This window comes from Oncorhynchus nerka, linkage group LG6, assembly GCF_034236695.1.
Source record: "Oncorhynchus nerka isolate Pitt River linkage group LG6, Oner_Uvic_2.0, whole genome shotgun sequence".
Classification (NCBI taxonomy): Eukaryota; Metazoa; Chordata; class Actinopteri; order Salmoniformes; family Salmonidae; genus Oncorhynchus; species Oncorhynchus nerka.
In genome coordinates, this window is record NC_088401.1 from 63,092,159 (window position 1) to 63,106,098 (window position 13,940).

The 13,940-nt window shown below is 38.6% G+C and overlaps 1 protein-coding gene across 4 annotated transcripts in view; it reads right to left on the reverse strand.

The window, feature by feature from the left end:
- Positions 1-1,250: 1,250 nt before the first annotated feature.
- Positions 1,251-13,940, reverse strand: part of LOC115130823 (follistatin-related protein 5-like) — a 199,595-nt gene continuing 186,905 nt past the window's right edge. For all 4 annotated transcript variants that reach the window (XM_029662309.2, XM_029662307.2, XM_065019780.1 and 1 more), the window contains one exon: positions 1,251-4,261. In XM_029662309.2, the coding sequence (XP_029518169.1) occupies positions 3,559-4,261 (703 nt within the window). In that variant the 3' untranslated portion in view covers positions 1,251-3,558. The remainder of the gene's footprint in view (positions 4,262-13,940) is intronic.

The following is a 13,940-nucleotide window of genomic DNA, read 5'->3' on the forward strand; positions in this document are numbered from 1 at the left end:
TTTTAAACATCTTTTTTTTTTATTAAAGAGCGACTGCCTCTAAAAAACAACTTGTTTTGAAAATGGCCCATGTGGCATCAATATGAGCAATAAACATTATTCTTGTGTCAAAATGTTCTACAAAGTGTAAATAGGATCATTTGGGTCATAAAGACAGTCTCGTCCAAAACAGACATTTGCGAGAGGATGTTATGTCACGAAATGAAGGATATCGTAACCATTTTCCTTGGGTTGGGTTTATTTTAATCCTGCCCACGTGACAACCGCTGACAACACCCAAGTAATATTCCATTTGGAGAGCAGCTACACTCCACCCTATCTTAATGTCCATGGTCAATTTGGTTTGACATTTGATATCCCTATGGGGCAAGTTAGGAACCATCAGTAAATTACATAATGTACATGGGAGAATATGAAAAAATGTCAATAGCTCCACATTTCAATGACTTAAAAACCTCAACCAACTATACATTGTAGAAATTCATATGCAAATATTAAAATCATTTAATGAGACAACTAAAAGTTGTGCAACATGAATATATTGTCACATTTACATAGTGTAATTTACTGAAATTCCCTAACTATCCCCAGAGCTAGGATATCCAATGTCAAAACAATTTTGTCACAGTAGCTGAAAGAAGGGTGAGTGACTATAACTGTGCATTGTTTTGGCAGAGTGAATGTACAAACGCTTACCACGGTCAAACACACACAAGACACCCACAATAAACCACCCCTCCAAGACAACTCTTGTTTGGCATCAGCCATGGCCTCTGCATTTCTTAATGACTAAGCCAAAAAACCAGACCAAATCAGGAAGTTCAGCACCCCTGAAAGAACTCTATGTACTCAGCTATTGCAATATCTAATGATGATTGCATTTTATTTGTATAAGATCATGGTTATGTGAAGTGCCCATCAAGAAGTTATGTATGAGCACACACATTGTGTGGGTCTCCCTTAATCTCAAGCAGACAAGATTGGGTGTGGAATTAGTTTCATAAGAGTGACAAAAACTGCTGAATCAATATAAGGGTCATTCAAATTAAATTACTTTTCCAAAGCTCTTTCAAATAGATATTTGAGAAGGATACTGTATGTTCATATTCGCTGAATGTGTAAATGTGAGCAGCAGAACTGAAGAGGCTGAACTGTGTTGAACTTGTTTTTTCAAGGGCATTGATATTTGGGCTGAAACCATTGTTTGAAACACATTTTCCACAGAAAGGAGATTCTGGCATTTTATATGGTATTTTCAAAGGTATATACTTTATTTTCAGGTAAAATGTCAAGCGTGTATTCTCTACATAAATAACGACCACATGAATCAACAAACAGTACATGGCTATAATGGAAATGACGACGTTTCAGTGGGTGACATCAAAATGTACTTGGTCAAGGATAGATGCGGTAAAGGGGTCAAGGGAAATCGAACAAAACAATGGAATTGCGTTGGAAATGAGTGGGGGAAAGGGCAATGGGGGAAAGATCCCGAGTCGCCTCATTGCCCCCCAGCAAAATTAGTCTACATTTAGGCTATTGTTTAAATGTGTATTTCACACTATGTTGAAGTAAAAATGGGATTATAATGCTTGTATGGATGTCAACCCCTACACATGTTAATGTCATCGTCACCAATCAACTGCATTACAGCTAAAAAACAACTTTGACTACCATCAACGAACGGGAGTTATTATTTAGAAGTCTCTTCTTCTAAACCTGGAAATCGGACAGAAGTAAACACATTGTGGGCCTGTTTACAATACACAAATCATGACGGTTCTGACGAATATCCACTTTGTTCAATCAGATCTATTGAATGTGCTCCAATCTGGTCAATGGAACAGTCTGCGTTCCATTGACTCCTTTACCTCATCTATAGCGAGATGACCATGGTGCTCTTTTCATTTTTTAAAAGGAGGGTGCGTATACACTCGAAATAATGAACAAAGCCCTCAAAGTTGTGAAATATACCATGTTAAGGAACTCATTCAACTCTGCTTCTATATAAAGAACACAATAAGAAAAGTCAGAGGTAATCAGTACAGTCCTATGGGTATCAAGGGACAACACCAAACAAAATGTGATAAGAAAAAAATATTTAAATGAACTGAAATTGAATTGACCAAATAAAACATCAAAATGTATTAAATGTCTCATTAATTGGAACATAAAACAGGCCTGTCCATAAGACAACCAAGTGTCGAACATTTGAATTTAAAAAAACTGGATTAACATATTCTTCATTATGTTTGTGTTAGAGTGCTATGGTGAAAATGCATAGAAGGTGTACTTCGAGGAAACAATTTTGTGTCCTAAGCACAACGGGCCATGTACTTGTCAGGTTTCATAGGTACAACTGATTCATCCAACTGTGCTCTGCCTTGTAAGATTTTAAAAGAAATGTGACTCGCATTTTAAGCTTATAAACCCAGGTCTCTCTCTACTTTCTCTATTTTCTCTTTACTGTCTCTCTCTATATATTGTATACTCATTAGACTCATACAGCTCAAGGCCCTCTATGCTCTACAACCACAAAAGCCCACTTCCAACTAAACAAATGTATCTTTCTTTCATTATTAAATATTTGTTACACATTGCCAAAATTGACTGACAATATGCAAGTATATATATCATATATAGTATGACACCTTTTGGGCCAGGGGTATTCTTCAAATTGACATACACACACTGACATTGTGACACAAAGTGGGAAACTTTAATTAATTCATCCCACAAATATTAAGATGGATCAATGTATTAACATTGTCATTGAGACTTGGGTTGTTGGACAAAATAGACCATTTGCTCTGTTGATGACTCTTTGAGATCAACGGTGACCAAGCAGCACTACATCATAATGGACAACTCAATCTCTCTGTCTCCACTTCAAATGAGACTGGATCTCAGCAAGAGCTTGTTTTAATTAGCCCAGAATGGGCTCCACGTCAGTCAGAGATGAAGAAAATTTGAAAAACATGGATTTTTGGAGCATCTCTCACCATGAAGAAGGGTCAAAGACAAAAAGATGTAATCTGCAGCCGCAACGGGAACAATTAGGTTAATTCCTCTTTTGGAGTGTTTTCCTTCAAGGCACAGGAAAAAAAGAGGGAAAGGGGGTAAATGAAACAAAGGAGGACAATCTAGAAATCTTTTCTCTCTCGTTTTAGAGAAACGGCAGTTGACGTGATTATTGAAAAACATCAAGCCAATTGAAGTATGTGAGACTTGCAATCAAAAAAAGTCTAATATGCAGATAATTTGTCTAATTTTAACAGAGATCCTCTAGAAGATCTTGGAGAGCAACTTGATGTTGACTACATGTGGAACCACCCAGTTGAAAGCCAAGATTTCAACTCGGCTAGCAAACAACACCAACAAATCGCTCCCTATTTTTTGGAATGAAGGTCCCAGCATCCAAACGGTTTTGAACAGTCAATTCTGGCTTTGAAAATGTCTTACTTTTTTCGTCACACCCAATAAATTATATATCTGCAACAAAATTCAGTGCAACTTTACCTTAATAATAACATAGGATGCGTCTGAACACAGACAGGCCTACGACTCGCCAACCCACGCCACTACATTGCCTTTGATGACATCAGTGATCTCGCAGTTGAGCTTGTTGAGACGACCATCCAGGATGAAGATAGACTCTCTGGACGGGGTCATGAGATACTGTCCGAAAAGTCCACTGCCAGTCATCACGCGGTTCCTACTGCTCCACGGCCAATCGGAAGTCTTGGTGGCCTCCTTCAGGCTCTTGATCATCTTCACATTGCCTGTGCTCAGCTCGACGTACAGAGAGTCCGTTTGGCGTCCCGAAATACCAAAGATGTTGTACTGGTGAACCTCGGTGAACGACGACTGGAAGGCCACGTCAGACAGGTGGAGGTTGGTGTGGATGTCGAAGGGTTTGCCAATCTCCCCGCGCACCGTGATCTGCTGGATCCTCATCAGGCCATCGTGGTCGTCCACCGTGACCAGGTAGTGACTGTCCGGGGACACATACGGGGTGCCGGTGACGTCCCCGTTGGGTCCAATCACAGAGTCTGTCACACTGTCCACGATGAGCTGGGGTTGGGTGGCGCCTGTGGAATCAGGCCTGCAGTTGACAAAGTAGTAGCCGCCAAGGTGGGAGTAAGCCAGAGACTTGGGGATGCAGTTGTACTCGCGCAGGCTGATGTTCTTCACTGACGACGTGGTCTCCAGGTTGATCTTGTGGAGTGCCGGTTCATTTCTGTGGAGGACGATTCCAAATCTAGACAGAAAGAAGACATTTTGAATGTTAATATACTTGTTCACGTGTTTTTGTGGCAAACATAAAACAAATATACGCACTTTGGAGGGTCGACACAAAAAAAGCGTAAAAGTTATTTTATTTTATGCCTATTTATTAACGAATGAATGAATGAATTAATTAATTAATACCTACAGGCTTGAATTCATTTGCACATGCTTCCTGATTTCACATTAGATTAGAAATCATGCAAACTTCACCACGACTACAGTTACAGTACATTTACAACTGTGGAGAGTAGAATTACATTTATGCTTGTAAAGAGAAGTACTAGGTCTGTTATCCTCACGACTATTGAATAGGTGCACATTTTCCCCGCTTACGCTGTCATGAACATCTTAACAGTGACAGGGCCTGCCATTTTCACCACCTCTCCTATTATTATACTCTGAATGGACTAAATAGTTTTGACAGTGGGGTGTGAGAATCTCTTAGCTACAATATCTCAGTTCCTCAAAGAAAATGCCTTTAGATTGGTTTGAGAAGAAGAGCGGGGTGGATACGGTCTAGACATTTCACATCAGTGGCCATTTTCTTATCGACTCAGATTAGCAATCTCTGCATGCGGAGTTGAAATTGTCTGCCCTATGCTTCATAGTAATAGATTTCAATGTGCATATTAATCATTGAAAATACTATATTATACATTAAAAATTATATAGTGATAATGACACATTAGAATTATCTCTTAAAAGTCTGGAGGGAGAAAGTGTGGGGCTGACAAGGCTCAATTAAATCTGAATGCTGTCTGATTAATTCTGACATGCACTTCAATCTTGGTATCATCCATCTTCTTTTATGCAATTTTAAACGCCCCCGCTGTCTGTTCATGTGGACAGAAATTGTGTGATGGAGCACATTATCAGCACTGTGAAGTAAAGCATTGATCCAGAGATTGTATAGTCCATTTGGGAAGCTAGGGCTGGGGACTTCGTCATCAAATGGACTAATGGTTGACGTGAACTAGGTGCTGCATTGGGTTATAATGAGATAGGAGGGGATGCATGGTCCATTGCCATGGACTTGATCTTTTGATATAGAAATAACCTTTAAAAATGTACTTTGGGAATTTCTCAAACTTCCAACACAAAATCCTCAGGAATTCTTCCCAGTGAGCTTTTTATCCCACGACGAGCACTGTCGAATAAAAAATAAATCACACCCACGGGGAGCGAAGTGAATTCAAAGGTAACACATAAAAAAAAAATCGCTATAATTTGATCAATGAGAGAAAGAGAAGAAAGGAAAATACAGTTGCTGGTGGACTCCTGGTAGGGACAAAGGAGTACTGTGTCAGTGCAAGCAACTATGAATAGAATGAAGTGCCATGAGAACATATCATTAGTATAGTGTACATTGTAGGACATCCCTAGTCCCCATGATAAATGTCCTTACTCTCCACAAATGTGTTCATTAGGACAGATCAGTGAATTGAACACATCTACAGTTGTATAAAACAGAGTGCTTGATATATGAAGGTCAATATGACAATTTTTCCTTCAGCTTAATTTTATCTAAAAACAAGTAGTCCTAAAGTTTGGTTGGAAAAGTAATCAAGAAAAATGGACTTGTTTACTTTCTTTATGAGTAAAAGTGACATTTGGGCTGGCTTTGCTTGTAAACCCATATCATATATCAACACATTGAGCAAAATACAAATTGCCAGTTGTTTTTGTTGTTTTGTTATCAGCATGCCTCCCATGGGTACACTATGCAGATTTTTCCAAATACTGTGAAATTATGTGAAAAGTAACACTTGTGTGTTGAGTTATGAGTTGTATACTGTGTTGTACTTTTGATTGCATACTTTATAATAGTTTGCAATAGTTTTTTTGTTAATTGGAACTCCATTCATAAACAGAGGAAATTAAAGTTGTTGTCGTTAATGGGAGAGAACACCAAAAAACATGGCTACTAATCTTGTTGCTATTTCCATTAGGCTTACTGTACAATTAATATCAAATTGACAAAAAATAAGCCAGTGCAAGATGTATACCTGCTATAGAAGAATATCACAGAGTTTGCTTACTAGCAGAATGGAGTGAAGTTTAGTCAGTTATTTTAATGAATGTGATCCCCTAAAGATTCCCGGAGGCGACTCCGGGATGCTGGCCTTCTAGTCAGAGTTACTCTGTCCAGTGTCTGTGTTCTTTTGCCCATCTTAATCTTTTCTTTTTATTGGCCAGTCTGAGATATGGCTTTTTCTTTGCAACTCTGCCTAGAAGGCCAGCATCCCGGAGTCGCCTCTTCACTGTTGATGTTGAAACTGGTGTTTTGTGGGTAAAATGTAATGAAGCTGCCAGTTGGGGACTTGTGAGGCGTATGTTTCTCAAACTAGACACTCTAATGTACTTGTCCTCTTGCTCAGTTGTGCACTGGGGCCTACTACTCCTCTTTCTATTCTGGTTCGAGCCAGTTTGTGCTGTTCTGTGTAGGGAGTAGTACACAGCATTGTACGAGATCTTCAGTTTCTTGGCAATTTCTCGCATGGAAACGCCTTCATTTCTCAGAACAAGAATAGACTGATGAGTTTCAGAAGAAAGTGATTTGTTTCTGGTCATTTTGAGCCTGTAATCAAACCCACAAATGCTGATGCTCCAGATACTCAACTAGTCTAAATAAGGACAGTTTTATTGCTTCTTTAATTAGCACACAGATTTCAGCTGTGCTAACATAATTGCAAAAGTGTTTTCTCATGATCAATTAGCCTTTTAAAATGATAAACTTGGATTAGCTAACAAAACGTGCCATTGGAACACAGGAGTGATGGTTGCTGATAATGGGTCTCTCTCTGTACGGCTTTGTAGATATTCCCCCAAAAATCAGCCGTTTCCAGCTGCAATAGTCATTTACAACATTAACCATGTCTACAATGTATTTCTGATAAATTTCAGGTTATTTTAATGGACAAAAATATGCTTTTCTTTCAAAAACAAAGACATTTCTAAGTGACCCCAAACGTTTGAATAGTAGTGTATATACTAGGCAGTGTCAGAGTAAGACCCAAAAAATGGTCAAAAACTCCGGTCACACAAGTCATAGACTGTTCTCTCTGCTAACACACGGCAAGCGATACCGGAGCGCCAAGTCTAGGTCCAAAAGGCTCCTTAACAGCTTCTACTCCCAAGCCATAAGACTGCTGAACAATTAAACAAAAGGGCCACACAGACTATTTCAATTAACACCCCCCCTTTGTTTTTACACTGCTGCTACTCGCTGTTTATTATCTATGCATAGTCACTTTACCCCTACCTTCATGTACAAATGACCTCCGATACCCCCTGTATATAGCCTTGTTATTGTTCTTTTATTGTATTACATCACATTTTTTTAAACTTGAGTTTATTTAGTAAATATTTTCTTAACTCTATTTCTTGAACTGCATTGTTGGATAAGGGCTTTGTAACTAAGCATTTCACATTCAGGTCTACACCTGTTGTATTTGGCGCAGGTGACTTTTTCAAAATTTGATAAGCATGTAAAGAAATTATTATGCACTGCTTATGAATTGATTATGTAAGGGTTATGAATTTGCCATGTATGGGTTATGAATATGTCATGTATCGGTATGAATGTGTTATGTATGGGTTAATAATGTCCTTATTTCTAACCATCCTCCAATATGAAAATGTATGTATATTAAATAATGTATATTTAATAATGTATGTTAAATCATGTATATTTAATCATGCATATGAACACTGCAATGTATACCGACAGACTCTTACTGGCCATTGTCCATTCACAGACCTTAATGTAAAAACATGACATACAATACAGCCAACAAAACTTTCAACCCTGTTCGGCTCACCACCATGCCAAGTAGACACAACAGCACAAAAGATTGGAACGGAATTGAAGTCCAAGACCTCAATAATAGAGTCGGCAAAAACATTGACTAGAGACTCCATGTGCCCTAAGATCACAATCAAGGGGCTCTTGTAAACAGCGTTATCAGACGTTTCCAAGGGATAGGGTATTTAAAAAGGCCTTATGCACAACACCATATCCTTGGCATCAATTCACAACTCCCCAATGCCCCCAGATGGTTTTGCCTGGCAAATCTAAAAGCCTTCAAAGCCTTTGTATATTGTGATGTTTAGTGCCCTGGACTCCAGTTTTGTGCTATGAGGTACACTGACTGCATATTGGTTTGGGGGAGTTGTTGGGCACACCCACAATGGATCGATGTTGGCTGAGGCTAATGGAGTTATTTAGCATGAAAAGCTATCAGTAGGTGTGCTCGATTGAGTTTAATCTGTCCAAAGTGGGCAGGGTTTGTTTTCCATTGGACCTAAAGGGTGAGAGTCCGCCTACCCATTGGGAAGTTCAATCTTGTTCAATCTAGTGCACATAGGGCAATGTGTACATGTGTTATGTGTGTGTGTGCATATGTGAATGTGTGTGGGTTTGGTGTGAGAGTGTCAGTGTAGTGTGTTTGAGTGAGTGTTTGTATACAGTGACCTCCAAAAGTATTGGGACAGTGACACAGTATTGGCTTGAAATGATACAATGACTATGAGGTTAAAGTGCAGACTTTAATTTGTCAGCTTTAATTTGATTCAGCTTTAATTTGAGTCAGCTTTAATTTGAGTCAGCTTTAATTTGAGGGTATTTTTTATCAACAGCTGGTGAACCAACTAGAAATTACAACACCTTTTCCAGTCCCCCCATTTTAGGGGACCCAAATTATTGGGACAAATTCACTTACAGTACCAGTCAAAAGTTTGAACACACCTACTATTTCAGGGTCTTTCTTTATGTTTACTATTTTCTACATTGTAGAATAATAGTGAAGACATCAAAACTATGAAATAACACAAATGGAATCATGTAGTAACCAAACCATTTTTATATTTGAGATTCTTCAAAGTATCCACCCTTTGCCTTGATGACAGTATTGCACACTCTTAGCATTCTCTCAACCAGCTTCATGAGGTAGTCACCTGGAATGCACTTCAATTAACAGGTGTGCCTTGTTAAAAGTTCATTTGTGGAATTTCTTTCCTTCTTAATGCATTGTAGCCAATCAGTTGTTGTGACAAGGTAGAAGTTGTATACAGAAGATAGCCCTATTTGGTCAACTTCCAAGGCAATATTATGGTAATAACAGCTCAAATAAGCAAAGAGAAACGACAGTCCATCATTACTTTAAGACATGAAGGTCAGTCAATCCGGAAAATGTCAAGAACTTTGAATGTTTCTTCAAGTGCAGTCGCAAAAACCATCAAGCTCTATGATGAAACTGGCTCTCATGAGGACTGCGACAGGAAAGGAAGACCCAGAGTTACGTCTGCTGCAGAGGATAAGTTCATTAGAGTTACCAGCCTCAGAAATTGCAGATCAAATAAATGCTTCACAGAGTTCAAGTAACAGACATCTCAACATCAACTTTTCAGAGGATTCTGTGTGAATCAGGCCTTCATGGTCGAATTGCTGCATAGAAACCATGACTGAAAGACACGAATAAGAAGAAGAGACTTGCTTGGGCCAAGAAACAAGAGCAATGGACATTAGACCGGTGGGAATCTGTTCTTTGGTTTGATGAGTACAAATTTGACTATACTGTATGTCTGAAAGTAGTCAAAAGTTTAAGATTCGGTCCCATATTCCTAGCACGCAATGACTACATCAAGCTTGTGACTCTACAAACTTGTTGGATGCATTTACTGTTTGTTATGGTTGTGTTTCAGATTATTTTGTGACCAATAGAAACTAATGATAAATAATATATTGTGTCATGTTTTGTAACTTCTTTTTTGTAAACAAGAATATAATATGTTTCTAAACATTTCTACATCCATGTGCATGCTACCATGATTATGGATAGTGCTGAATGAATCGTGGATAATAATGAGTGAGAAAGTTACAGATGCACAAATATCATACCCCCAAAACATGCTAACCTCTCACCATTACAATAACAGGGGAGGTTAGCATTCACTAATGTGTGCTAGTTGTGAATTCCATACTGTAACTAGCTAGATCACTTGGCGTGTGCTGCACAACAGTGATTGACTCACAAGACTCTGGTCTCTCTTCGTTGTGTGCTTGTAAACAAATGTGACTGGGGACTAGCGCTAAGCTTCATAATGAAAAATGATGTGATTGGTGACATGAAGAACCCGATCTGCAGGTATTTACTTAAAAAGTAGCTACAAATATTCACATTTATATAAAAATATTTTAAAAAACGTAAAATAAATAGTTCAACAGTAATGACGCTATTGAAGAACCATCCAATGGATATTTCCGAATACCCCGGTATACGGTACATAAGGTAAACACCCCAAGCCTAGTTAATTCTGCATTTCACGTTAAAGGAGAGATCAAGGGAGTTCACTAAGTGAAACTTTTGCTTGTGGAGACACCAGAGCTTTCACAAAAAATAAATACAAGCGTTTTAATCTAGCAAGTACTCGGGTTAGTCATTATTTCTTATTAGCATGGCGTCATGAATGAGCAAGAACTAGCTAATACTGGGGCGTAAAAGGATCAACATAGTTAGGGATGTATCCAAACCGAAATATGTAATGGGCAATTACACCGTAACAGAGTGATGCTGAGACTCAGATTTATCACTTTACAATTTATGCCAATGAAAAACAAATGATTACAAAGTTAAACAAATCAACTCTATGCATAAGGATACACATTTATTTGAGGAACAGTGCAAATGCAAATTTTGCTAACAGATTGATGGCACCAACAGCACAAACCATCTTTCTGTTACCAAACTTTGCATCTGAACTGTTCTTCAAGAATGGTTTACTTTGCAATCATTGGTTTTTGTTTGACATACATTTGAAAGTGAAAAATCTGAGTCTCAGCATTACGCTGTTACTGTGGAATTTCCTTTACGCACACATATTAGGCCACGTACTTTAATGTCTGGACTGTAATAATCCACCTCTGAGATACATCAAAAATATACAGCTGGGATCAAAATTAGGTTTAATAAAACACGTATTTTTGTTTCTTTTCAGAAACTTCTACATCTAAGAGACCATGGTGTTTGGCTTTCTAAACATACAGTTGAAGTCGAAAGTTTACACACACTTAGGTTGGAGTCATTAAAACTAGTTTTTCAACCACTCCACAAATTTCTTGTTAACAAACTATAGCTTTAGCAAGTCGGTTAGTACATCTAATTTGTGGATGACACAAGTAATTTTTCAAACAATTGTTTTCAGACAGATTATTTCACTTATCATACACTGTATTACAATTCCAGTGAGTCAGAAGTTTACATACACTAAGTTGGCTGTGCCTTTAAACAGCTTGGAAAATTCCATAAAATTATGTCATGGCTTTAGAAGCTTCTGATAGGCTAATTGACATCATTTGAGTCAATTGGAGGTGTACCTGTGGATGTATTTCAAGGCCTACCTTCAAACTCAGTGCCTCTTTGCTTAACATTATGTGGAAATCAAAATAAATCAGCCAAGACCTCTGGAAAAACAATTGTAGACCTCCAAGTCTGGTTCATCCTTGGGAGCATTTTCCAAATGCCTGAAGGTGCCACATTCATCTGTACAAACAAGTACGCAAGTATAAACACCATGGGACCATGCAGCCGTCATACCGCTCAGGAAGGAGACGTGTTCTGTTTCCTAGAGATGAACATACTTTGTTGCGAAAAGTGCAAATCAATCTCAGAACAACAGCAAAGGACCTTGTGATGATGCTGGAGGAAACAGGTATAAAAGTATCTATATCCACAGTAAAACGAGTCCTATATCGATATAACCTGAACTCAGCAAGGAAGAAGCCGCTGCTCCAAAACCGCTATATAAAAGTCAGAATACGGTTTGCAACTGCACATGGGGACAAAGATCATACTTTTTGGAGAAATGTCTTCTGGTCTGATGAAACAAAAATTTAACTGTTTGGCCATAATGACCATCGTTATCTTTGGAGGAAAAAGGGGGATGCTTGCAAGCCGAAGAACACCATCCCAACCCGCGAAGCACGGGGGTGGCAGCATCATGTTGTGGGGGTGCTTTGCTGCAGGAGGGACTGGTGCACTTCACAAAATAGATGGAATCATGAGGGGGTAAAATTATTTGGATATATTGAAGCAACATCTCAAGACATCAGTTAAAGCGTGGTCGCAAATGGGTCTTCCAAATGGCCAATGACCCCAAGCATACTTCCAAAGTTGTGGCACAATGGCTTAAAGACAACAAAGTCAAGGTATTGGAGTGGCCATCACAAAGCCCTGACCTCAATTCAATAGAACATTTGTGGGCAGAAAAGAAAAAGTATGTTTGAGCAAGGAGGCCTACAAACCTGACTCAGTTACACCAGCTCTGTCAGGAGGAATGGGTCAAAATGCACCCAACTTATTTTGGGAAGTTAGTGGAAGGCTACCCGAAATGTTTGGCCCAAGTTAACCAGTTGGATTTAATTTTGGGATGAAAAACGTTCCCGTTTTAAACAAGATATTTTGTCACAAAAAGATGCTCAACTATGCATATAATTGACAGATTTGGAAAGAAGACACTCTGACGTTTCCAAAACGGCAAAGATATTGTCTGTGAGTGCCACAGAACTGATGTTACAGGCGAAACCCAGATAAAAATCCAACCAGGAAGTGCCACATTTTTTAAAACCGCCTCATGCCAATGACTCCTTATATGGCTGTGAATGAGCTACGAATGAGCTTACATTTTCCACGTTTTCCCCAAGGTGTCTACAGCATTGTGACGTCTTTTTAGGCATTTCCCTTGAAGAATGGCTGTAAGGGACCATATATGGCATGTGGTCACATGGTGTCTCCCGCAGAAAACCTTGCGTAAAATACTGAGGTAGCCATTTTTTCAATTGCTTCTTATGAGAAACCAACTGCCTCGACGGATATATTATCGAATATATTTGTTAAAAACACCTTGAGGATGGATCCTAAACAACGTTTGCCGTGTTTCTGTCGATATTATGTAGCTAATTTTGAAAAAAGTTTGCCGTTATAGTTGTAGCATTTTTCGGTCGATTTCTCAGCCAAGCATGGTGAAGAAACGGGAGCTTTTTCGCCAACAAAAATAATCTTTTTGGAAAAAAGGAACATTTGCTATCTAACTGGGAGTCTCCTGAGTGAAAGCATCCAAAGTTCTTCAAAGGTAAATGATTTAATTTGGTTGCTTTTCTTATTTTTGTGAAAATGTTGCCTGCTGCCAGCAGAGCCTAGCATAGCATTATGCCATGATAAACTTACACAAATGCTTGTCTAGCGTTGGCTGGAACGCATATTTTGAAAATCTGAGATGACAGTGTTGTTAACAAAAGGCTAAGCTTGTGTTTGAATATATTTATTTCAATTCATTTGCAATTTTCATGAATAGGAAAAGTTTCTAGGGGTATTTATGTCCGTTGCGTTATGCTAATGCATTTGAGGCTATGATTACGCTCACGGATACGGGTTTGCTCGCTGCAACAATGTAAAGGCAATGCTACCAAATACTAATTGAGTATCTAAACTTCTGACCGACTGGGAATGTGATGAAAGAAATAACATCTGAAATAAATAATTCTCTCTACTATTATTCTGACATTTCACATTCTCAAAATAAAGTGGTGATCCTAACTGACCTAAGACAGGACATTTTTACGAGGATTAAATGTCAGGAATTGTGAAAAACTG